Source organism: Thunnus maccoyii, chromosome 11, assembly GCF_910596095.1.
Source record: "Thunnus maccoyii chromosome 11, fThuMac1.1, whole genome shotgun sequence".
NCBI lineage: Eukaryota > Metazoa > Chordata > Actinopteri > Scombriformes > Scombridae > Thunnus > Thunnus maccoyii.
Window position 1 is genome coordinate 1,375,688 of NC_056543.1, and position 25,915 is coordinate 1,401,602.

Consider the following 25,915-nt stretch of genomic DNA (forward strand, 5'->3'; position numbering starts at 1 on the left):
AATCAGTCTATAACCAGTTAATAAATGGTTTATAACCCACTATAATGCAGCTGTAAGCAGATATAAGTGTTTATTGATGTATCAGTCATTAATAAACACTTAAAATATCTGCTTATAACAGCATTATAGTATGCCACAAACCATTTATTAACTCTTTATATACTGATTATTAATACTATGTAGGAGGACTTACAGTAAAGATTTTAAAGTGTAATTCCACATTGAGGCAGCAGAGGGCAGCTGTTGCTGTGATGTCACAGCATGTGCTGCCCATCAGATTTCAGTACAGGTATGACTATGACTGAGACATGTTGGAAAGAATATTATAAGAGTTGTTTGTTGCAGAATAACAGAAAATTATCTGTACAGTTTAACAATATGAAATCATTTTTGGTCCCAATTTTACACAAAAGTTAAACTTTCCTCGTCTTATAATTATAATAAATAAGTGTAATATTATATATATGTGTGTATGGTTTAAAAGATGCTTTGTAAGCATATTATTATTTTAAACAGTACGTTTTCCTGAAGTTTGAGAATCATTCTGACCAACAACATTAAAATAATAAATTACAGTTCAGCTGCAGAATAATATTAAAAAAGACAAAAACGGAGTCTTGTGCTGCGTTCCAGCTTCCTCAGGAAGTAAAAACCTTCAGTCCAGATCAACAGTCCATCATGAGGTGACATGTCCTCCTCTGAGTCCATTATTGTCTCCATGTGGACACCTGAGAGCAGATGATGCACAGCTCACGCAGGCTGTGTGGCTGCTCTAATCTGTTAACATGGGCGTCAAAATGAAAGGCAAGAGGTTCTGCAACACACATGTACTGCTCCAAAGACTGTCTGTCTGTTCTTGAGGCTAACCAGAGGTTTGCATGTTGTGCTGAATCCTCTGAGGTTCTGCTCATCAAGTTCTCTGTTGATAGTTGACTAGGAAACATGTCTGTCTACATCCCAGAGAGCATTCCTGACTTGCTGTGCAGGACTTTTTCTTCACCATGCAAATGATTTACTGCTCAGCCAACAAACCTGTGCTCCTCAATCTACCAGCTCTTTTGACATTTTCTAGTTTTCTTGAGTTCACCTGATTTCTAGAATGAAGCCAACTGTTGATTTTGGCAAACTAACTACCTTTGATATCGCTGATATATCAGCCTCATTATTATCTTCTTCTCTTGCATGATCTCCTCTTTACTCCTCATATTGACAGACTACTCCACTGTTTCATCTTTAATTAAAGAATCACCACAGAACTACATCACAACAAAAATACATTTAAATGAGAAGAAAATAATTCTGTTCACTACAAACATCTGAAATGTCAACATGAAAACACTTTAAAGGTTCACAGCTGCTCATTTCTGACTTATCAAATCTAATAAAACAAATTTTCTTTCTTTTAATCTGTAAATTCATGTTAGTTCTTCATGCTTCAAAGATATTAGATGATCATAATTAGTCTTTTTATTTATTTCCAAACAGACAGAAACATCTTCAGGCTGAAGTTAAAATTAATAACAATAATAAACTTTAATCACAGAAAAAATCTTTTCTTTGTTTTCTATCATTTTATAGACTAAATGATAGTTTTAATTTAAGTCATAAATCTTCTGCAGCTGAATATAAATATGAAACAGCAACATTAACAAGAAACACAGAATGATATTTGATTCTAGTTATATTATTGTATGAATTTATACACTGTGGCTGCAAATAATAATTTTCTTTATTAATAATGAATTGATTATTGTGAAAGGAGCAAATCAGACTTCTGTTACACACACACACACACAAACAATACTAACAGGAGATAATAATAATAATAATAATAATAATAACTTCATACAGCAGATAGATAAAGTTTAACAGGATCAACTTTATTAAACAAAGAACACTCAGGAGGAAGGGGTTTAATAAATGTGTATTTCTCTGCTTCTATAATTACTGAGTGTTTTAATGTAATGATGCTGCTGCTTTCCTTATTTCATTCTTGTTGTTGCTCAAAATGCAGCTGTTAAGACCACCATTTACTGTGTTTCTGTAATTCTTTCTGTATTTGAGCGACTGCCTGATCATTCATTGGACAGGTCAGTAATCCGCTCTTCGTCTCGTGGAAAAGAACTTGAACATCCAACACAACGTTGTCGTACACGTCAGACCATCTTTTTCCATCAGTTGAATAGTCGACATCTCGGGTGTGATGCATCAGCACCAGGATCACAGGTTTCTGACCACAGGAGCCTGAAACACCAGAGAAGAACATGAGACTTCCTGTCCAGAGGAACCTGCAGGAGAACGTTCTCCTCCTTCAAATAAAACCATGACAGGAGTGTATGTTAGTGATTCTGGCACATTCATGACTTCATTAACTTATTCTTTCCTCTCAGTTTATTACATTTAAATGACTTCATGTGTCTCCTTCAAGTGTTCACTTTGTTTAGGCTCCTCACATATCAAACTGCTACAAGTAAAGATCCTTCAGTTACTGATGAAGACACAATGGAGCACAAAACAAAGTGTTTCTGCTGCTAAACTAACAAGAAGAAGAATCTACATTCTTACCACAAGAGAAACTTCATCTGAGAAAATATCAGTGAAACAGTCTGATGATGTCATCAAAACAACAAGAAAACTGTTATGAAGAATCAATGTGGAGATTTTTGTTGCTTCCTCAGACTTTTAAAGGAATATTAATATTGAACGATCACATCATCTTTAATATTCCAAGAAGAAGCTAAAGACAAATATTCTGTTAATATTTAGTGTTTAATGATAAAAACACATCCATGAATCTCCCTCCATCAAAATCCATCTCCTGAGTGTCAACAGGACAAATGACATGAAGTAAAAACACTGAATCAAAGAGCTTGAAATATTCATGTAAGGGGAACATTGAGTAATGTGACTGTGAGGAATAGTAAATGAAGGGAATTAAAGTTTCTTAGCTCAGTAATTAGTTACGTTCTGTTTTTCTGTGTGAAATATTACAAATCTACATTTTATTAAAATAGTATATTACTCATAAATAACACATTAAAGACACAAGATGAACTAATGTAGAGCAAATTAAATTAAATCCACTCGCCAGACAAATGAACTTCCTGTTTATTCTTTACGCCCACATGAAAGTGTTTTTAGAAACGTTTTTGATTCAGAACAGAAACTGTAGTTTTTATGCTCAGAGTCTATTTTTTTAATCTGAACAGACAGCTGTTTAAATCACACACAGCTCCAGCTGTTTCTATGTTCTGAACTTATTATTGGTATCTGTATTGATTGATCAGGACTCCCAGTGTGGCGGTAAACTGCCCAGTTTGACTGCAGGCAGATCAAATCAATAAATACAAACACTGTTGACTTCTTCATGAAAACTATGTTGGTTCTGATGTCTGCTGTCAGTCGGCCTGTGAAGACAGTTTGTCCTCTCAGCTGACGGACGGCTGAACGCAGGTTGGAGTCGATGTGGATTGAACGTTAGAGGTTTGCTGGTCGTTGAACCAATCAGCTGACATTAGGCGAGAGGCGGGGTCTACCTGGACAGGTCACCAGTCAGTCACAGGGCTGACACACAGAGACAGAAAACCCTTCAGGCTCACACTCTCATCGATATTTAGAGTCCAAGCACCGAAGCTGCAGGAACCCTATTTGATTTTGATTTTGTTGCCGTTATTATTTTTATTACGTTTCCACATATAAAAGCGTTTGTGCAAAGTTTCTGTCTGTAATTTCTATTTTTTCAAATTTTACAAAATATGCAAAACAATTTTTTGTAGTAGTCCACATTTTTCTAACTTACAGTGATGAAAATTGTATGAAAAGATTCTCTGGAGAGTGAAAGTAAATACTTTTCAGATTTGTTTGTGAGCTACATGACTTTATTTTTTGTTGATGTCATTTTAAGACAATTGTTGTATCTCAAGCAAACAATCTAGTCGACATATCCAGTATGAACTGTTGTGTGAACCTGACACTTCATCACTCATGATTGATATTAAATGTATTCACTGAGTTCAGACAGAGACTAATCAGTCCTTGTGGTTCAAGCCGTGATCATTTCCTGGCAGTGTGAACTGTCTGAGGTCGTCTGAGTGAACTTAACTTAAAGTGAGTTAAAGCTCTATTGGTCGATGCTCCTGGTGAAGCTTTGGGTCAGAATTACATCGGGGTGTTTGGACCCTTTTAAAGCTGCCAGCAAGTCTAGTCTGTTATCATTATTATTAGTATTATTAACTTTTTTATTGATATAATATCCATATATGTAAACTATAGTTAAAGGTTCCCTCTGCAGTGTTTGAACACTTGTCGTCTATGAAGCAGGTTTTTATGAGTGGCTCCTTTTTGATTGGATCATGTACAACAAAAACATCCTGCTGCTGGATTCACAATATTCCCCATATCAAACATGTTTAATCTGCAGTGAAAATGTTTTATGAGGAAGGAAATGCCTTCAACACAATGAGAAACACTGAATGGAAACAGAAATGTTGTTTACATGAAAAAACTCCACAGGGAGCTTTAAACTGTGGTTAATTCAGAGTAATATCCTGCTTAAAAACCTTCACGTTAATTGTTCATCTAAAGCTCCTTGTGGACTGCAGCAGCTCAGAGTGAAATTTGACTTTTGTATTAAAATGTTTTTGCTGATCTGACAGATGGAAACATGCTAACAGCAACATATCGGCCTGTTTGAGCCAAGATGACGACAGAAACAAATAAAAGCATCAGGAGAGCAAAACCCCATCAAAGCTGATCAGATGTGCTGCTGTAATGTCAGCTACAGGTTGGTGCTGCTGTGTACTGCTGAATGTCCATCTCTGTTACAGACCAGATCCATGGTTCACTCATTTCATTCCCCACCTCCCCCTGTGATGTTCATCCTGACTGAAAGAAGCTTCAGACTCAACATGAACTCTGGTTCTGAGTGTTGATCTGCAGAATCTGATCTGAACATGATGTCTGAGCTGCACAGATTTCAGTCAGAACAAGTTAGAAACAACAAGTCTTTCCTTCACCTTTAATGTCTGTCATGGCTGCATTCACATCTGATCCAACACGAGTCGTGATTGGACAGAAGACGATAACGACGTGGCTTTCCTGCAGGTCTCTGGTGGTTTCCACGGTAACTGTTGTCCATTTCATATTCTTCACTTTGTCTAGTAGGACTTGATGGGCTCCAAAGGTTTTACCAGTAACCACAGAGTACACCTTCACCTTGGAACTCCATAAACTTGATGATGAAGATGAAGGTTTCTTTGCTGAAAGATGAAGACATTGTTAATATTTCTACATTTACAACATGAATGAAACCAGTAAAAAGACACTCACCTGTCTGTTCGGACTGTTTGGCTTTTTTCTTTCCTAAAGAGAAACAAAGTAGAATTCACTGTCTGTAAATGTTTTGACCTTCTGTCAGTCAGACAGTTACTGTTACTGGATGAAGGTCGAGTTTAATTCCTCTGTTTCTAACGTTGATTAAATGCTGTGTGAAACACGTCTGTACTGTAAGAACTGTGAAAAGAATCAAGGACTGAATGAACAGAAATACTACAAACATTTAACATTTTATGATTTCTTTGGAAGAACTTAATCAAACTGAAAAACAAACATTTGCAGGTTTACTGAAGATAGCAGGAACAAAATGAAGCAGGGAAACAAATCTATTTTATCTTTGTTTGTTCATCTAAATCATCTGCTTCTAAACAATAAATAAAAACAGCAGCGTTATCTGGATCCACTATCATCTAGTTCTCTCTGTAACATTCACATACTCATGAATTCAGTGTGTATGTAACAGTATATTCAGAAGAGTCATGTGACTGTTTCTTCAGTGTTGAAGATATAAAAATGTTTTTAAATATATGATAGATAACCTTGATCAGATATGAGTTGTTCCTTCAAAAGAGTAAAGTGATCCTGAAGACTCTGTGGGTCAGTTGGGGTCTTGTTGATGCAGTCGTTCATCAAACGTTCAGCAGCTACAAAATGAACAGTTTGTGTGTTAATCACTTAATATTTTATTTGTATTATTGTTGTATTATAAGTATTTATATACAGTACAATCTGTAAAAAATGAAATAGAATACAAATAACAAACAATAATTATAAATAATTGAACATACATTTATAACATTCTTCTGTCATCAAATCCTTCAGTCCCTGTAGAGCCTCCTGGAGGTTCACTGGTTCCACTGGTTCCACTGGTTCCACTGGTTCCATGTTCATCTGAAACAGTGAGCACATACACATACATGTAAACTCAGAGACAACAGCACACAGTAGAAAACTAGAACATGTTGTGACCACAAGGCTTCAGTATGTCGTGAACATGTTCATGGAGAACCTGTGAACCAAGTTTCATTTTATCATCATGTTATATTGTTACTGTAGCGCCCCCTGTGGCTGAATTACATCACATGTTACACACTGTGCAGTGCAGCTGTATGTACAACATCCCACATTTGTTTCAATTCTGCATTGAAGAGTTATGTCAAGTTCATCAGGTCAGTTACAGACAGAAGGAGAGTGAAATCCACAAACTAATGCATACGTTTGTTCAGGATCATCTAAATATGGTACAAACCAAATTATGTGAAGACTGGAAGAAATTTGCACATCTGTGATTTTGGACTTAACATGACACGTTACATTAATACAAAACTTTATTATTATTTATTGCACATTGCATATACTGTTTACACTGTGAACATGTACATTTCATTTAATTCTCTTCAATGTATAATTTAAACATGTAACAGCTCTTTTCTTATATGTGAATATATTTTACATATTATTTATTATAAATTTCTTTACATCTTTATATTAATTACAATCACTTAATTTTGTGTATATTTTGACTGTCAGGCACCAGAACACCAGGGCAAATTCCTTGTATGTGCAAACCTCCCTGCCAATAAACCTGAAGAAGCAAAACATGTTTAATAAAAAATCCAAAATGGCATAAATGTGCTGTATGAATGGGCGTGGCCTATATCAGTCAAACTGGCTTCATCTAAGGAACCCACAGTACACAGTTTTCTGCTACATCTCACGGTTCATGAGTTATTAGCCAAAACATAAAATGTAAAATAACTGACCACATGGTGGCGCTAATGAATACATGCTTTAATATGTTGAGCAGCTGTGTACCGAGTATGAGTCTTTTAACATGTACAATATTTGAGATTTTGGTGAATATATGCACATTCCCATAGACAGCCATTCAAAAAAATAATGTGGGAGTGAATAGAAACGATTCAAAAACCCTACAGAAGAAAAATAAGAGTAATAATAATAATAATAATAATAATAATAATAATAAAGAGCAAAGATAACTAAAGTGTGATTGTACCAGTATCCTATTGCGATACTTGTGTAGAAGGGTTTGTCTCTCCTTAACCTCACTTTTACCTGGCTGGTCATGGCCACTTATGTCACTTCCTTTTTTTTGGTTAGCGTGTCACTTTCCATATAATGGAAACGCCGACATCGCAATCACATCCCATTCAATTGCCATCCAGGTACACTATAAATACTCACAGGATGCACACACAGAGAGAAGTTGTTGTAAGGCAGATCTCTATAGAGTTTCCAACACAGTGGTCAGCTGGCAGACAGGGAGCTTTGACTTGCTGTTCGAGGTGCAGGCAACCCCAGCTTTGAACATCCAGATCCGTGGGAGACGGTAGATCTCACCTGATCTGGATGTTCACTGACCTCACAGTGCTGAGCTGCGCCATAATTGGCAGGTGTTACTATGGTAGAGGATAGTTTACTACTGCCTATAGTTTGTTTTTCCTTTTGTTTTTTGTTGTTTTCTTTTGTTTCTTTGCTTATTTGTATTTGTTGTTTTTGCCTCTTTTGGTTCAGGATATTTTTAATTGATTTGTGGTATTGGTTGACTTTGTGAGACGAACCCACTGCGCCTGTATGATTTTGTTAGGTGTATTAATGCTGTCTCTGCGCTCCCTCATTTAGCTTTAGGTATCCGGGCTGTACTGTTTGGAGCTCTAGCCGTATGTTTGCTGTGTACCTGCATGCAGATAAGTATTACACGGCACCTAGGGGTGTTAGTTTGCTGTGTGTGTTTGCGGTGGTGGCAGTGCTGTGAGCACATGGTGAAATAGATGTGGAAACAAAAGCTATCCTGTACCAGTCAGCCTGGCTTGTTAATCATATTTTTTTCTTTTTAGAGTGAGGAGTAATTTGAGTATTTTTCTCATAGGCTCAGAAACAGCATGACATGTGAGGGTGTGTGAGGTATTTTAAAATATTAAATACCTACTTGGCAGATATTATCCCGTTTTATATTAATAAATTGGTCTCTGGTTGTATTACAACATTACTGCTTTTTAAATTGATCTTTTTAAATAAATTTTGATACAATTGTACTCAAAGCCACGTCTCTGTTTAATTATCTTTGTGTTGACCTGTATAGAGTAGGTGGTCTTGGATGGGCCCAGGTTAAGGTGTGGTTAGCAGTGCCTTACCCTCCAGTTGGGCAGGTCACACTTGCAATCAGTGACACTCGACCAAAAAAACACACGTGAATGGATGTAACATCATGAGAAGGGACAGTAACAGAAGAGGGGGGTGTTTCCTTTTGCATTCAAGAGCATTTGCTGTTCAAAGTGTGAGGTGACTTCTGTGTGGATGAATTGTGGATTCAAGTCCTGCTGTTTCAACAACCAACATACCAGAATAACATATGTGATAACATTGACCTAGCCTTGGATGAAATTAGAGATTTATTTGAGACTGGAGAATACAACATTGGCTGGAAAAGTGTTCAGTCTGACAGGAAGAAAACTAAGTTTAGTAAATATATGGAGAGCAGGAATTGATCAGTACATTATGCTGTACCAAAGTCCTCAATAAACAGATGCAGCAGTGCAACTGAAACTATTATTGACCTGAAACTTTGTAATCAACCAAGTAATAAATACTCTAATGCTAAATGTGTCCTGCTGTCTTTACATTACACTATATGCATCACTGAATAAGCCAAAGACGCCTCCTCGAGTGACCTGGCTGTCCTGTGTGAGAGGGCTGCGCTCTGACTGGCTGAGACAGCACCTTCAGTATTCACAGATGTCAGCAGAGTTCAGGACTTTGAGGACATTTAAACACACACATTACAGCGTCTTCACTGACCTGTGAGACGTTAGTTCCCTCAGAGACAGAAGACGACTCCGTCACATCAACTGCAGACTGTTGGTCAACAGAACTGCTTCCCTCTGTGGAAACAGGTTCGGTGAGTTATTGATTTACAGTTTTAGTTATAACCAACATCTCTGCTGAGTGTCTCTGACCTTCAGATGGATGAGACATGTTGTATTCTGGAGCAAAAGAAATATTAAAAATAAGAAGAAGCAGAAATAGATTCTGTGTTTCTGACTCATTTAAAGTCAGCTGTTAATCAAAAACACAACAAATGTCAGTTATGAGAGAAACATAAATACTCACAATGTCATTACAGGTTTTACTTTTAACTCACGTTCACAAATGTGATATGATTTGTTGAGTCCAGATTAATCAGGATGAATGGTTTGATTAAATGTGAATATAATAAATATCCAGATTTAATCTATTAGTCAGATGTTTCATCTGCGTGTGGACTGATTCAGTCCTGCTGACATGAGAATAAATCCTGAAGCATCACATCAGAGTCAGACTCAGGTCCACTGAGGTATTTATCACAGTGCTGCAGCACCACCTGCAGGTGACACTTGGTATGTGCACGTGGCCTCTAAATTCAGCTCACTGAATCACACCTGCATGAATTCCACTCACAGTTCATCAATATGAAGAAAAACACATGAACAAGTCTTCAGCTCAGTGAAATATGTGATAAATGAATCAGATGATATGTGACACACACTTTGTCTCCTGTGTACAGATTTATACACTCTGAACATCACTGGGTTAAAGTTTAATCCAGTTTGGATCAATACAGCAGCAACAACATCAGGTTAACTTTATCAATCTGTTACTGTGAGCCAGTGTTACACACAACAAGCTTTAACTAAAAACTGTCACAGATTGATTGTTTCTACAAAACGATTCAAAAGAGACACAAGTTATTAACAATCAATAACAAACTGTGACATGTCAGTTTAAACAGAGTAGATTATAACAAGCTTTAGTTTGTATAAATAATAAAAAATAACAGTAAAACTGGCTCAGAACAACATTAACTCAGTATTGTGTTAATGTAAATAAACCGAGGAGAGAAATCTTTACCTGCAGCTTTCTGTCACTCTGCTGGTCTTCTTCTTCTGCAGTAGCAAAGTGGAGACAAACACGAGTCAGTGGCTCCTTTTATAAAGGTTCCGCCCACTTTTAACTTCAGTGTGTTTCAGTTTCAGAAACCATGTGACTTATAAGAAACCACCATCTTCTTTCAAACCATCACTTGCCCTGTTTACACCTGGTAGTAACATCCGTCTCGGGTGATCCGATCACTCAGACCACATTCGGAGGTGGTCTGGGCCGCATGTGACCACATTCATTTAGCAGTGTAAACGCAATGCGTCCTGGACCACATTGAAGGACCGCTTACTCAACTGACGTCTTCTATTTTCCGGCAGACTAGGCAGGGAATTGCATCGCTGCCTTCGGGTCCAAAGCTGTTCAACTTGTTTTGATAACAGGATAAACAAATTAATTTGTTTTTCATGTGAATTAAAAACGTAATCCACCTCCCGTTTTTTTCCCATTTTTTCCTGTGTTTCCTGTTCCCCTAACCGGTTTCCCTCTTCAAATCGACAGTTAGAATAGTAATTAAACCAAAACCAGACACTAACTTGTTTTTCGCTTGTCTGTCTAAAAAAATGGCTGGATAGTTTCTTCTCTCCTGTCAAGTTGATAACGACAGTTTTTAGTTTTGCTGCTCGACATTTATCAGGATGACTGCTTTACTCCAAACAGTATGAACCTGGACTCTGTGTGTAACAGCTGATCTATTTGGATGTGTAGAAGAAAACAGAACATTAATTAACATTAGATCCTGACCGATCCTGTCGGCATGTCGGAGATTTAAATAATTAATGAAGTTATGCTGCTGTGTCTTGTGCGTAAATGCGCACAGTGCCTCTGAAAGGAGGCAGCTGCAGGGAGATTGTTGCATCTCTCTCTCTCTCTCTCTCTCTCTCTCTCTCTCTCTCTCTCTCTCTGTCTCTCTCCACACAGCTCCTTTCATAATGAATCTTAGTTTCAAACTTGATATATCACTTGAAGTACTTAAAATTAGAACTACACATTGTTGGATTGACCCTTAAAAGAGTGATAGTGGTTTAAAAAACAATACTATAATACACACAGATCAAACCAAGGCAAGGCAAGTTTATTTGTACAGCACATTTCAACAACAAGGCAATTTAAAGTGCCTTACTTAGAGCATAAAAGGCATCAAAACAGAATATAAAAGATACACAAGTAAAAAGACATATAAAAAGTGTTAAATTTGGAAATGAAAAGAAGCTAAAAAGGAATAAGACAGATGAAACGGGAATAACAGTTACAGTGCAGTGTAAAATATTAACCCTCAAATTTGGTTTAATAAAAGGCGGCAAACAGAAAAGTCTTCAGCTGTGATTTAAAAGAACTGAGAGTTGCAGCAGACCTGCAGTTTTCTGGGAGTTTGTTCCAGATATGTGGAGCATAAAAACTGAACGCTGCTTCTCCATGTTTAGTTTTTACTCTGGAGACAGAAAGCAGATGTGATCCAGACCACCTGAGAGGTCTGGATGCTTCATAATATAGCAGCAGATCAGAAATGTATTTTGGCCCAAAACCATTCAGTGCTCTATAAACATACAGCAGTATTTTAGAATCAATTCTTTGACAGACAGGAAGCCAGTGTAAAGATCTGAGAACTGGAGTTATATGATCCACTTTCTTGGTCTTAGTGAGGACTCAAGCAGCAGCGTCTGAATCAGCTGCAGCTGTCTGATCAATTTTTTAGGGAGACCTGTGAAGACGGCGTTACAGTAGTCAAGTCTACTGAAGATAAATGCAGGACAAGTTTTTCCAAATCCTGCTGAGACATAAGTCCTTTAATTGTTGATATATTCTTCAGGTGACAGTAGGCTGACTTTGTAATTGTCTTAATGTGGCTGTTGAAATTCAGGTCTGAGTCCATGACTACACCAAGATTTCTGGCTTGGTTTGTAATTTTTAACATTATTGACTGAAGCTGAGTGCTGACTTTTAAACGTTCTTCCTTGGCTCCAAAAAACAATTACCTCAGAAAATTCTGGCACATCCAATCGTTGATTTGTTCAATGCTGTTACTCAGTGCTTGTACTGGACCATAGCCCCCTGGTGATATGGTTATGTAAATTTGTGTGTCATCCACATAACTGTGGAAGCATATTTTGTTGTTTTCCATAATCTGAGCTAGTGGGAGCATGTAGATGTTGAACAGAAGAGGCCCCAGAATGGAGCCTTGGGGAACTCCACATGTCATTTTTGTCTGCTCAGATGTGTAATTACCTATGGACACAAAGTAATCCCAGTCCTTTAAGTAGGATTCAAACGAGTTTAGTACTGTGCCAGAAAGTCCTACCAGTCTGTCTAGTAATATCTTGTGGTCGACCGTGTCAAATGTGGCACTGAGATCCAGTAATACTGATACTGTAATTCTGCCACCGTCAGTGTTTACGTGTATATCATTGAAGACCTTAACAAGAGCAGTCTCAGTGCTGTGGTGTGGTTGAAATCCTGACCTGAAGACATCAAAAAAGTTGTTCAGTGCCACAAAGTTGTTCAGCTGTTGAAAAACAGCTTTTTCAATGATCTTGCTTAAAAATGGGAGGTTTGATATGGGCCTATAGTTGCTCATTAGTGATGTGTCTAGATTGTTCGTTTTTAAGAGAGGCTTGATGACGGCAGTTTTCAGGGCCTGTGGGAAGACACCTGAGAGAAGAGATATGTTGACAATCTGTAGAAGATCTGAGGCCATGCAGTTTGAAACAATTTTGAAAAAGCCTGTAGACAGAATATCAAGGCAGCAAGAGGAGGATTTCAGATGTTGTATAATGTCCTCCAGGTTTTTATGGTTGATCAGCTGGAATTGTGTCATACTACTCAAATTTATTTTAAGTGGACACAGGGACAACGCATATCCTGCACCTGATATGGAGGCATTGACTGCTTGTCCAATATTCTGAAGGGCGGGTATGACAGAGAGGGCCTGAATAAATATTTCACTGGTGTTTTCAGTGATATACCGTTTTGTGATTACCTCTGTTTGAACATCTGTGTGCACAGAGATAGCGCTCTCAAAGAAAACACGGGAATGATCAGAGAGAGCAACATCAGTCACCACAACCTTATATATGTTCAGACCCTTAGAGATGATTAAGTCCAGAGTGTGCCCCTTATTGTGTGTGGGCTCCATTACATGCTGGGTCAGTCCATAGTTATCAAGAACATAACACAGTTCTTTAGTCCTCTGTCCTGGGGGTTGTCAACATGGATATTAAAATCACCAACAATAACTACACAGTCAAAGTCAATACAGATAATAGACAGCAGTTCAGCAAAATCATCAAAAAAGGTTGTACAGTATTTAAGTGCCCTGTAGATATTTAGAAATACAGCTCAAGAGGACAAATTCAACTGAAGAGCCACATATTCAAAAGAATCAAAGTTTCCATAACACATCTGTCTGCATTGGAGGGAATCATTAAACAAAATGGCAACTCCACCTCCTTTCTGATGCACTCTAGCTTCACTCATAAAACTGAAGTTGGGAGGGGTTGACTCGATAAGAACAGCTGCACTGTTATCTTGGTCTAACCAAGTGTCAGTTAAAAACATAAAATCAAGGTTGTGCTCGATGATAAAACCATTGATTAAAAATATTTTTCCTGACAAAGACCTGACATTTAACAAAGCTAAATTTAATGTGTTAAAAATATTATCTACCCAATTTTTTAGCACAAGCTGTAGCTGACGAGGAATGGATGCTAAATTTGATAAATTTGCGGAACCGTTACAGTGCTTCCTGTTTCACAGCAGATTCACCATTCTTTACCTGTTACCTATCAAGACAGGGATTGAGCAAGGTACCGGCACACTGGGCCCCGGCTTTTCCTGGGAAGAGACATGAGTGCCATTAGCCTTGCAGCCTGGACCCAGCACATATCAGGTAGCGCTTGCTGTATTTTGTACACAAATAACTGGATGTGCTGTGCTCTGATCAGGCTGAGGAGAGAGAGGATGATTCTGCAACCGTCGTGGAAGGGGGGGAGGGGGTGGGCGCTGTAACTGTGACGAATGTGTCGAGACTGGTCGAGGACTTAAAGCCATTGGTGGAGGTGGACACCGAGGGGGAGGGGGGGGGGGGTAAGGGGAGATAAAATGGGAGCGGGGTGTAAGTTTGATCCCAGCAGTGACCAGCTCTTTCATCTGGTCAGTGAACTCCAAGAGGGGGGAGGAGGGAGAAAGGGTGACTGGAGAAGAGAGTGATCTGGATAGGGTTTGGGGGGGTGAAAGGGGTGAATCCTCAAAGACTGCCATGTTTAAAGCTCTCTTCAGGCGGCTCTCTTTCAGGGTTTCTGTCATGTTTTGTTATGTCTTTTTCTTGTTCTTGTTTTGATTCCTCTTGTCTCTTGACCTTGGCAGAGGGAGCAGATGGGTGACACAGGAAGTAAAATAAGTTAAAGATGATCAATTTTACCCCTGACTTGTTAAGAAAAAGTCCATCTGCCTTAAAAAGATGTCTGTGGTCCCAGAAAAAGTTGAAATTTTCAATGAAGTGCAGTGAATGGACAGTACATGCAGTTGAGAACCATGTGTTCAGTGCCAACAATCTGCTGAATCTTTCGACTTGTTTTCTGACTGGTGGTACAGGGCCACTGATAAACACCTCAGCATTCAGAGAGCTGATTGTGTTCAACAGATCACTTAAGTCTCGTTTCAGCACATCAGACTGTTGCTTCACAACATCATTGGTCCCTATGTACAGTATGTTGTTTTTCACATTTGGATGTGCAGCCACGATATGCAGGATTCTCTCAGTCATGTCAGAGACCACATCATTGGGAAAACAGAGTATTTTGGTGTTTTAACTGCACATGCTTCTTAAATCTTTTATAGCACAGTCACCCAAAATCAGAGTTTGAGGCCCAGTCGTTAGCTTTCCCTGTATCCTTTTATTTTCAGATTTACTCTCAGTCTTTACCCAGCTGTGTGAAGACGAGAGGTTATCCAGATCGGACAGAGATTCAGGGTCCTGCAGCAGTGGAGCAAATCTGTTCTCCAGTTGCACATTCGGTTGTTGGGGAGGTTTGTTGTTAGCTCTCCCTTTCACAGCTTTCCACAGCTGTGTCCTACTAAGAACAGGGGTTGAAGAGGCACTCTGCCTGGATGATAGTGCAGGCCAGCCAGTCGCATCACAAATCTCAGGGCGCTGGGTTCTGCCTGTTACTGGTCCTCACATTTTCCCGGGAAATGATTAACTTTTAGGCTTTGCTCCAAGAGAGTTCCAGGGAGGACTACCACTTGTAGATTTATTATCTGGTTCACAGCCCTCCTGTTTCTTGGTAGTATTGGTGGTGCTAATTAGCCGTGTGTTAGCATGCTCTTGTCCACTGTTTTGAGTCCATAGTAAGGTGGTGTCATTCCCACATAGTCCATTCACTTCAGTGTTCACTTCCAACCGGTGAATTTTGGTTTCCAGCACTGCAATCTTCTGTAGAAGTCTGTGGTAGTCGTCCGTGGAAAAGGGAGGCATCTTGCTGCTAATTAGCTTTAGCTAAGTGCCACGTTTCCAGTCACTGCAGTACAGGCTTGTGCTGCTGGTAGGCCTCACACACATAGTACTGAGGAGGTCATAAAAATGTATCTACAAAAAAAAATGTCCCAGTGGTTTATAAGTATCCAGGAGCCATTGCTCATGTATCGCAGAAGAAAAACAAGAATATCAGCAGAAAAATAGAGAAATAATAAACACCAAGCCTCTAAAATCATAAAGATTTTCTGCTTCATTGCTGAATTTTCTTCCTCTACATGTCAGAAGCAGATTTGATGTCATGTGGGAAAATGTCCAGCCCAGGATGCAGATTCTCCCAGTCTGGCTGAAGAGGAGGATTGTTTAAAGCCATCAAACAACCCAACCAGTAGCACTCAGAGGCCAGATGTGTGAAATTCACCCTCCCATGCTGGGGGACTTGAGCTTCATATGCAGGGAAATAAGTCTGTATGGGAAAAATTTTTAACTTTAGATCTTGAGTCCTGCAAATTAAAGATCAGACATCACATTGTTCCATTTTATCTACAGATGTACTTGTGTACCATCTTGTTTCAAAAGATGTAACATGTATCAAACATACCTTGAGAACATCTTCTTTCCTGCTGTGGAACAGAGTCATTTGAAGACTCTGAATTGTTAATTGTCTGTATTCTTTAACCTGGAACAAAAGACAAATGCTGCTTACAGAAGTATAGTAGAACAAGCTTAATGATCCACTTTTAGACAAAAGTCTTCCAGTCCAATACCTGCTGAAGTGTCCATCCCCTGCTGGGCTCAATCAGTCCAAACACTTCAACTATCTGCTTCTTCTTTTGTTCCATTTGGTTTGATGCATCTTTAAACATTTTCTATAATAATCAGTTTAAATTTTAGCCACGTAAATAAATGAAACAACAACAAGAAATTAAAGTCTGCAACTTTGAGCAGGAATTGAGTAAGTAGACTACAGAGTAATGTCACTTCAGTAGACACTGTACCTGAATCAAAACTTTGGTAGACTCTGAGCTCACATCATTTGATTTCAGATAATCTTTGATTTTAGGCCACTGCAGCAGTCTCACATTGTCAAACATCTCAGTCAGTCTGGTTTTACTAACTGGGTTGTTCATGCTCTGTGTCTCCTGTCTTTATTGAAACAGCCAGATGTTCTGCCATTCTGTATGAAGATTAAATATAATTTTCAATCTTTCTTAGTCAACATAAACAGCAAATAGAATCAGTAATTTCAGCTCTTTGCATGTTCAGTACCTGTCATTGAATGAATTCAGTTCTTCCTCTTTTTGTTTCAGAGCAGATCTGTGGGGTAAAAATGCAGCATGTGAAAAAGCCTCATGCTATTATTCAACAAATAATGAAGCATCAACTGAAGTAATGTTTGCATCAATGATATAACACGCTGAATCACCAGGATTACTCAAACTACAGTGAATTTAAAGGCCCAGTGTGTAGAATTTAGTGGCATCTAGCAGTGAGGTTGCAGGTTTAAACCAACTGAATACCCCCCCCCCCCTTCCAAGCATGTAGGAGAACCTACGGTGACCATGAAACTCATAAAAAATGCAAAAGGCCCTCTCTAGTGCCAGTGTCTGGTTTGTCTGTTCTGGACAACTGTTGACACATGGCGGTACAACATGGCGGGCTCTGTGGAAGAGGAGCTGCTCCCTCTGTAGATATAAAGGCTCATTCTAAGTTAACAGAAACACAAAAATTCTTATTTTCAGATGAAGTGATTAAAACATACATATGAATATTTTATTCCATTTCTGCCAATAGATCCCATTAAATTCTACACACTGGTCATTTAAAGCCTGTTTCATGTGTCATTAAAAGTAAATTTAAAAAAAATACTTACCTTGCTTCATTAAGTTTCTCTTTGTAAGATGTTTCCTTCTCAGCCATTCTGTGTTAAAAACATCATAAATGGGTAGTGTGGTTAAAACACTTCAGAACAAAGATTAATGATTAAAAACACTGATTGGGTGAACATTCATGATTGACTGGATGACTGATTAATCCAATATTTTTAGAAACAAACCTTTGTTTGTGTTGAAGTTCCTGTTGTTCACACCGCTGACAGCTGGATTTATATAAATAATAATAATAAAAACAATAGAAATGTTAGATAGACTGATCATGTAATAACTGTAAATAATGTATGAAAAATGTGTTGTTTACCGTGTTTCTTAGCACCTGTGTCGACTGAGTTAAGTTAGCAAGTTAGCAGGTATTCCTGCTAACTTGCTAACTTGCCTACACAATGAGCCCCTTTGAGGGAGCCCCCATAACTCATGTTAAAAGTTTATGTGACTTGTTTATTAACAAATAGGTGGATAATATGCAAACATAATTTGTATTGAAATATTGAAGGCCGAATAACCTCAAATCAAAGGTTGAGAGCATGGTTTGGTCCAATCTCTAGGACTGCCCTCTAGTGGCCTCTAGGCTCCTCTTCTATGGAACCATCTACCGGATTCAGTCCGGGGTGCAGACACCCTCTCTATGTTTAAGAGTAGGCTTAAAACTTTCCTTTTTGATAAAGCTTATAGTTAGGGCCGACCAGGCTCGCCTTGGATCAGCCCTTAGTTATGCTGCTATAGGCCTAGACTACTGGGGGACTTCCCATGATGCACTGAGCTCCTCTCTCCTCCTCCTCCTCTCCATCTGTATGCATTCATGTAACATCAATGCATGTCACTAACTTAGCTTCTTCCCCGGAGTTTTTTTTTTGTGCTTTCTCATCTCACAGAAAAACCTGACTCCCGGGCCGAACCTTCGCGGTCCTTCACAGTCCTGATGGCATCCTTCCCTGTCTATTGATGCTTGTGCTTGTTGTTGTTGTTGTTGTGATTGTTTTTCTTCTGTCCCCCCTCCCCCTTTCCCTCTCTCTTTCTCTCTCTCAACCCAACCGGTCAAAGCAGATGGCCGCCCACCAAGAGCCGGGGTCTGCTTGAGGTTTCTACCCGTTAAAGGGGAGTTTTTCCTTACCGCTGTCGCCAAGTGCTTGCTCATGGGGGAATTGTTGGGTCTCTGTAAATTAAAGAGTACGGTCTTGACCTGCTCTATGTGAAAAGTGCCTTGAGATGACTTCTGTTGTGATATGGCGCTATATAAATAAAGATTGATTGATTGATTGATTGATTGATAGTGGTTCTCTTCATACTTTGCTCCTGATGGGAGCTGGTATCGCCCAGGTGACTGTGGACAAAGGGGTTCACACGATCCTGAAGGACACCACTGTGGCTGGACTGGTCAGGGGGGAGCAGCAGGTTTACAAAGGGCTCAATGACAAGACCAAAAAGAATTGTGCTCTCAACCTTTGACACTTTGTTGTGTCTACTGATGCTTTACCTCCTCTCAAGCATTGTCTATGTTTGGGGTGCCACAGGGCTCCATTCTAGGACCAGTTTAATTTCTCTTCATTTACTCCCTTTGGGCCACATTATCAAACAGCATGATATTTCATTTCATTGCAATTCTGATGATACTCAGCTGTATCTATTCTGCAAACCATCTGAATCAGCTAAGTTATCTTCCCTACATTATTGCCTAACTGCAGTTAAGAATTGGATAGCAGAAAATTTTCTGCAGCTTAATTCCTCCAAAACAGAAATCCTCATTATAAACCCTGAGCACACTGATGGCCAAGTTGTGCCTGCTCTTGGCTCTCTGGCTCAGCATACTGTACCCACTGTTAAAAACCTTGGAGTTATTTTGGATCAGAAGCTCACTCTAGAGTCCCATGTTAAAAGTCTAGCTCAGTCGTGTTTCTTCCACTTGAGAAATATCTCTAGAATTAGATCTTGTATGTCTTTTAATGATCTTCAAAGAGTGATTCATGCTTTCATCACTTTTCATCTGGATTATTGTAATGCTGTGTTTACATGCCTTGGCCAAAACATGACTGCACAGCTTCAGGGTGTCCAAAATGCAGCCACCAGACTTTTAACAAATCATGGAAGCATGATCATATCTCCCCTATGTTAGCTTCCCTTCACTGGCTGCCTGTCTGTTTTAGAATTGATTTTAACTTTTTACTCTTGACCTTTAAGGCCCTGAACGTTATGGCACTGAGCTACCTGGCTGAGTTTCAGGATATGTGTGTTTGGTAGATTATTTTTTCTTCATTGTAACAATGCTTCTTGGCAATAAATCTTAAACAGTTGGAAAGCCTGTTTATTTCCCTTTTTAAATAATGAACATGTATTTTTGGGATGAGCAGCAGAGCTGAGTATGTGGGTTGCGCTCATGAAAAATTTGCCAAATCTTCTCTGCCAATGCCAAACAGCATATTTTGCTGTTGCTATTGTTTTGAGCTTCTGGTACCCCCAGGTGCTGCCAATCAGCACCTGTGAGCATGGACCCTGCTACAGTGATCAGTAAGTGTCTGCTCGAAGAATTGGCATGCCACATTTGACTGATCTGGATAGGGCCCTTGCGATAGGGTAACTTTAAACTGGTGTTCCACAAAACCAAGTTGCGGCATTATTTGGAGTGAGCCCTAGTACCATCTCCAAAGTGAAGGCCAAGTTTCATATAACGGGGGATGTCAGAGACAGGCTGTGAAGTGGGCGTCCCAAGAAGACGACACCGCAAGAAGACCGTTTCCTCACCCTGTCAGCACTTGCGTACCATAGGCTGTCTTCTACAGATTTGCAGTCAACGTTTGCTGGACGATATGGCCGATGGCTCTCTGCCCAGACAATCCAGAACAGACTGCCCGCAACCAATCTCCGGCCTCATAGGGCTGCCAGGAGGCCTGCCACGACTGCCCTTCACCATCAGGCCCGTTTGTGCTGGTGTCAGCAACATGCGCACTGGAACCTGATGAACATGTGGAGGAATGTTATGTTCAATGATGAGTGCAGATTCTGTCTACGGCAGTTGGATTGTAGGATCAAAGTGTGGAGAAGACGTGGAGAATGCTATGCTGATTGCTGCACCAATAGAGTAACATCTTTTGGTGGAGGCAGTGTGATAGTGTGGGGCGGCATCTCCCTCACAGAAAAAACGAGACTTGTCATCATTGGAGGCAATCTCAATGCAGAGAGATATCGAGATGAGATTCTGCAACCAGTGGCAATCCCATATTTCCACAGTCTGGGACTGAACTCTATCCTCCAAGATGACAACTCTTGCCCCCACAGAGCGGGGTTTATCAGAGACTGTCTCCAGAATTTGGGAGTGGAGAGGATGGAACGGCCTGCCAGCAGTTCTGACCTCAACCCCATTGAACACTTGTGGCTCTTAATCCTGATGCCTTTCCTTATCTTATTTCTACTTCAGTTACAGGGATGAAAAAACAGGGTGATGTTTTCATAGTTTAACTATATAACAGTGTTGAGTTAGCCAGGGGTGACACAGGCTAAACACAAGTTACAGTGCTCTCACATGTACTATGATAGAATATATAAAGCTAACATCTGTAACGTTAAGGCATGTTGACAAGTTACATTTGTAACATGAAGTTGTTTCAGTTTAACACAATGCAGTCAGGTAGCCATGGATTTCTGTTAGCTAACAGATCACTAGCTAACATAATAATGTTAGCACAACACACTTCTGAGCAACCAGAGATTGATGTGAATAATTTAACTGCAAAAACTAGCTTGGTGTAATGTCTGGTGGTAGCCGGGACCGTGTGTTTTACTGTTGAAGACACTTCCTGATCAGCTGCTGATGTTAGTGACTCCTGCTGCTGCTACTGCTCCCAACTGATGGCAAACATTAACGTTACTCCTCAACACGCTGCAAGAAGTGCACCGTCCACACTGCAAAAAATATCTGTTTAACAGACGTCCTTGTGGTCTCCTTTATCTTCCAGTGCTCTTTATGAATTTTCCGTGTTTGTTGCGTCCTTTATTTCAGAGTACTCTGCAGTTAAATGTTAGCTGGTGTTAAAACAGTTAGCAAGCTGTAGGATGTCAGAAAGTTTATCTATGATACCATCTGACAACTTTACACCAGCAAAAACAGACAAGAACTTCAATTAAAAAGAAAATCATTTAAAGGAAAAAAAAGATAATGTAGTAATCCAAAGAGCTGTTAAATCCCAAACCGGCTGCAGTGAAGTAAATTCCTTTGGCGCCCAGACTGACGCAGTGACGCTGTTCAAATTTGAGATCACATGATGTTTTTCTTTGGCTCAACCAATCAGCTCACGACTTCACTGACAGCCTGTCATGACCATGGACTGTATAAAAGGTCATGATGTGATAAACATTGACAAATTTACTGAAAGTAACAGCCTGCAGAAGCATGAACAAACAAGGTCTCATTGGAAGTATTTGAATTCATATGAAAAGAATAATTATTTCAAACTATTGTTTAAATTATTTAATCTGCACCATCAATTTGATGGTTTTATTCGCAGGTATTACAAAATAATGATTTTCTTTGGGTGATTTTCCTTACAAAAGGGAAAGCTGTTGCCTTTAATAGAGTAACATAATGTTTTCTGCAGTACTATCAATATTATGATGATTTTCTACAGTAACATATGGTTACTGTGATTTCTACAGTATCATTATGATTACTGTGTTTTTAGGCCTAAAACACAGTACTATACTGTAAAAATATTCACAGTAATTCACTGTGCAGAAATACAGTGAATTACTGTGGATTCCACAGCAATCTTTTACAGTGTAGATTTGCAGTAGCTTTTAGAGAGACTCCCATCACCACCGTTATTGAAGCTGCACAATCTCATGTGAGCACAGAGGAACTTGTCTCTTACTCTGTTGCTCCTGTAAAAAGTAGAAAACCTAGGTCTTTGGCCCCACTGTGGCTCAATAACAACAATACAAAAGAAATAAGGAGAATATGCAGAAATGGAAGCGGCATACATTGCTAATGTCTTTTCAAATTCTGAAGGATCTCATTGTCAAAAATGCCAGAACGCAACACTTCTCTGATCTTATCACCAAAAATCTGTCATAATCCCAGGACACTTCTTACTGTGTTAAACTCTGTCACCTCCTCCCCTCCAACATCTTGTGTAAAAGCTTCCGCTACTAAATGTGAAGATTTCCTTAATTTCTTTAAAGGTAAAGTACTTTATCAGAGCTGGTATCATCCCATCTGTAAATAGTATACCCATCTCCTCTGACAACCATTAATCCCATCACACTGCCTGAACTTTATCATATGATCTCCTCTGTGAAGACCTTTACCTGTTCTCTCGCCATATTTCCAACTAAACTCTTTAAAGAAGTTATTGGCAGCGTTGGCTTCAGCTTTCTTTCAATCATTGATAGCTCCCTGGTAACCAGCCATGTTCCCCCATGTTCTCTTGAGAACCTGGATCCCTCAGTCCTCCCTCAATAATTACAGACCAATCTCCAAACTCCCATTTATTTCTAAAGTCCTTGAAAAAGTAGTTTTTACACAACTGTTGTCCCACCCGGCTCAAAACTACTTTTGAATTGAATTTTGAATTTGAATTCCAATCTAGTTTCTGAGCTCTGCAGTACTGACAGTAACTAATGGCCTCCTGGCTGCTGACTCGGGTAACTGCTCTGTCCTCTTGCTTCTTAGACCAGTCCAGCCTTAAACCAGTGGGTTGAGGTCTCCAGTTCTGCCATAAACAAGTTCTCCTCATATTTTTCCAAAAGATCCTTCAGTGTTTCAATTGGAAACTCTTTCATTAATCTAAAGAATGTTTATATATTGATCTGATTAAAAAACCTGTTTGGACCTGTATCTTTCAGTTTGATAAAAGAAATAACAATTCCACCAGTAAAAATCAAATTAATCAATTAATTCAAAAGATATTTCCACCTTGACTCAGAGGTTTGCATATCACGTGATGTCGTGATGCAACATCAGATTGCTCCATTACAGTTTGCCTCACCTTCGGTTGGAACTCTATGCTTAAATATATGATTGTCTCTGTGTCTCTGTTTGTTCTGTCTGCTCGCTAGCACAAGCTAACATTAAATCAAGTTATTTTAAAAAACGTCAGAATCTGTAAGTTGGCTAAAATGGTTATGTTGAACTGATTTTACATTTAAAGCAATGTTGGTCAGTGACGCAAATACTAATGTGATTTAAATGCAACACAAAGTAACTTTAGTGGAGTAACATGCTTTTTTTTGCAGTGGAGCCACAGGCTTGTTAAGTCCTGTGGGGCTCACTATATTTCTGATATTTTAATGAGAATATTAATGCCAGTTTTACTATAGTGCTTGAACAAGGGATGGAGTAACCCTCTGCTCTGTGTCTGTGTTTTCCTGAATTCCTCCACCAAACACACACTGACACAGAGCAGCAGAGCAGAGAGGCCGCGACAGAGCTGGTGGATAAGTTGCATTTTCTCGAGTTAACAACTATACCTGTTGTGAGTAACAAGGAAATAATATGAATTTAGTAATACCTGTTGAACAAGAATAAATTGGCAGAGGTGCCTCATGTTCGCCTCCTATGCTCAGTTTCCCATCCACACCATATGTATGTTTCATGTAGTCACTTTACTGGCCATGAAGAAAATCTGAAATTTTCTGTCTAAAAATATCCTCAGCTGATGATAATATGAGGCTGTGGAAGTCTGTCTCAGAAATCTTCCAAACTACAAACTGTAGACAAAATAGCACTATGTGTTAGTTCCCATAAAGGAACATCTTACTGCTACAGCATGGTTCCCTCCCACTCCCTTTATCCCTCTTCCTTTCCCGGCCATTTACCCAGTTTGTCCATATATGGACATGGAAGTTTGTTGAATTATAGGAGTGGTTTTGCTGTTGTAGCCTGTTTATCGTATGAAATGAATAGAGAGGTGTCAACCATGTTTTCTAGTAGAAACTTTCATGGGGTTATCAAGTTTTCCCTCCTTATTTCCTGCAACTAATATAAGGGTGTGAGTAGCATCGGCTGAATAGAGAGGTTTTATCCCTTCTCTCTAAACAGGATTTATTGGGGAGCTGATCAAGTTTCCCTTCTCATCATTGTCCAGTTCAACTTTATTTGCCCACTGTATTAAAACATACTTTTGAGACTTTTGTTTCTATCTGAGGGATGTTTGCTAACCTGTAAGGTTAACTATAGATATTTCAAATTCTGAACAATAGTATTTAAAGGACTGGCTGAGTGCCAACTTGTAACACAAAGAAATGATAGCTAGGTGGTATCTTTACCTCTAAGAAATATGATGCACTGTATATCTTATTGTATTATTTGATTACATTATTTCATAACCTGACAATGCTCTCTTTGTGTCTTTATTGAGTGATCAAGCAATTTTCCACTACATCTCCAGTCAGAGAGTCATCACAGTACTGATAACACCTGATAGTGGAGGATCACATGTGCTATGACAGAGACCACTCCTTGGCTATGACCCTCACGATCTCTGGCTCCTGCCAGGAAGTGATCTCTGTTCAGTTTTTATGACCTTTACTGCCAACAGTATGTGCTGCTGACCCCAACAAACTCTTTTAGCTCCTGCTCTTACTTCTAAACCTGTAAATTTTGGTCTTTTAAATATCAGATCCCTTAATAACAAGTCTTTTTTATGTCATGATTTTATTACTTTTAATAACCTGGACTCGCAGAGACTTGGTTATCTGAGGGAGACTGCAGTCCTCTTATTGAAGCAACCCCCCTGATTCTACACACTTACATCAACCTCGACTGTCAGGCAGGGGAGGGGGGGTTGCTGTCATTTACAGGAATGTTTTTAAATGCACTCCCATTTTAATTAATAATCTTACTTCTTTTGAACACCTTGGTTTTATGGTACACTCTAAAGATCCTGTAATCATTTTAATAATCTACAGACCGCCCAAACCAAACAATGTTTTTATCCAAGAGTTTGCCAAGCTACTATCCCACTTCATGTCTAAGTATAAGACAAAATTCTCATTTTAGGTGATTTTAATATCCATATCACTTTAGAATCTTTTAACCTCACTCAGGCAACACAAGAACCCACACACTCCTAGTTCTGTACAGCGGCCTCAACCCTGAATATTTTGAGATTAAGGATATCTGTGTGTCTGATCACAAAGCAGTTTTATTCAATGTGGTTTTAACGCATGTACCTTTTAATCACAGTAAATCCATCCGCCAGCGTGTTTTAACTCTATGTCTGCTAGCAAGTTTTCTGAGCTTTTTACTAATGCCTTTTTAACTGCCTTTAATCCTCATTTTAATACAGAGGAG

The 25,915-nt window shown here is 39.1% G+C and overlaps 2 protein-coding genes across 4 annotated transcripts in view; one reads left to right on the top strand and one right to left on the bottom strand.

Annotated features, from left to right (window-relative positions):
- LOC121907568 (interferon-induced protein 44-like) overlaps positions 1 to 25,915 on the top strand; it is a 198,666-nt gene that overhangs the window by 156,970 nt on the left and 15,781 nt on the right. The gene's annotated exons all lie outside the window — the stretch shown is intronic.
- LOC121907569 lies at positions 1,862 to 10,309 on the bottom strand. Of its 3 annotated transcripts, none has more exons than XM_042427206.1 (7): positions 10,243 to 10,309; positions 9,154 to 9,236; positions 6,123 to 6,225; positions 5,874 to 5,978; positions 5,329 to 5,361; positions 5,016 to 5,258; positions 1,862 to 2,244 (listed from the first exon to the last, which is right to left on the bottom strand). In XM_042427206.1, the coding sequence occupies exons 3-7, from the start codon at positions 6,223 to 6,225 to the stop codon at positions 2,018 to 2,020; spliced, it is 711 nt and encodes a 236-aa protein (XP_042283140.1). In that variant the 5' UTR covers positions 9,154 to 9,236; positions 10,243 to 10,309; the 3' UTR covers positions 1,862 to 2,017. The 3 variants fall into 3 exon arrangements, with proteins under 3 accessions (XP_042283140.1, XP_042283139.1, XP_042283138.1); XM_042427205.1 differs by having other exon boundaries at positions 9,154 to 9,411; positions 10,243 to 10,259; XM_042427204.1 differs by lacking the exon at positions 10,243 to 10,309 and having other exon boundaries at positions 9,154 to 10,130.

Bases quoted from the DNA above. Each gene is read 5' to 3' on its own strand.
- LOC121907569 (XM_042427206.1), bottom strand. From the start codon at position 6,225: ATGAACATGGAACCAGTGGAACCAGTGGAACCAGTGGAACCAGTGAAC. The intron at 5,979-6,122 runs GTATGTTCAATT...TTCATTTTGTAG, and splicing joins GACAGAAGAATGTTATAAAT to CTGCTGAACGTTTGATGAAC. The intron at 2,245-5,015 runs GTGAAGGAAAGA...CTGGTGTTTCAG, and splicing joins AGCCATGACAGACATTAAAG to GCTCCTGTGGTCAGAAACCT.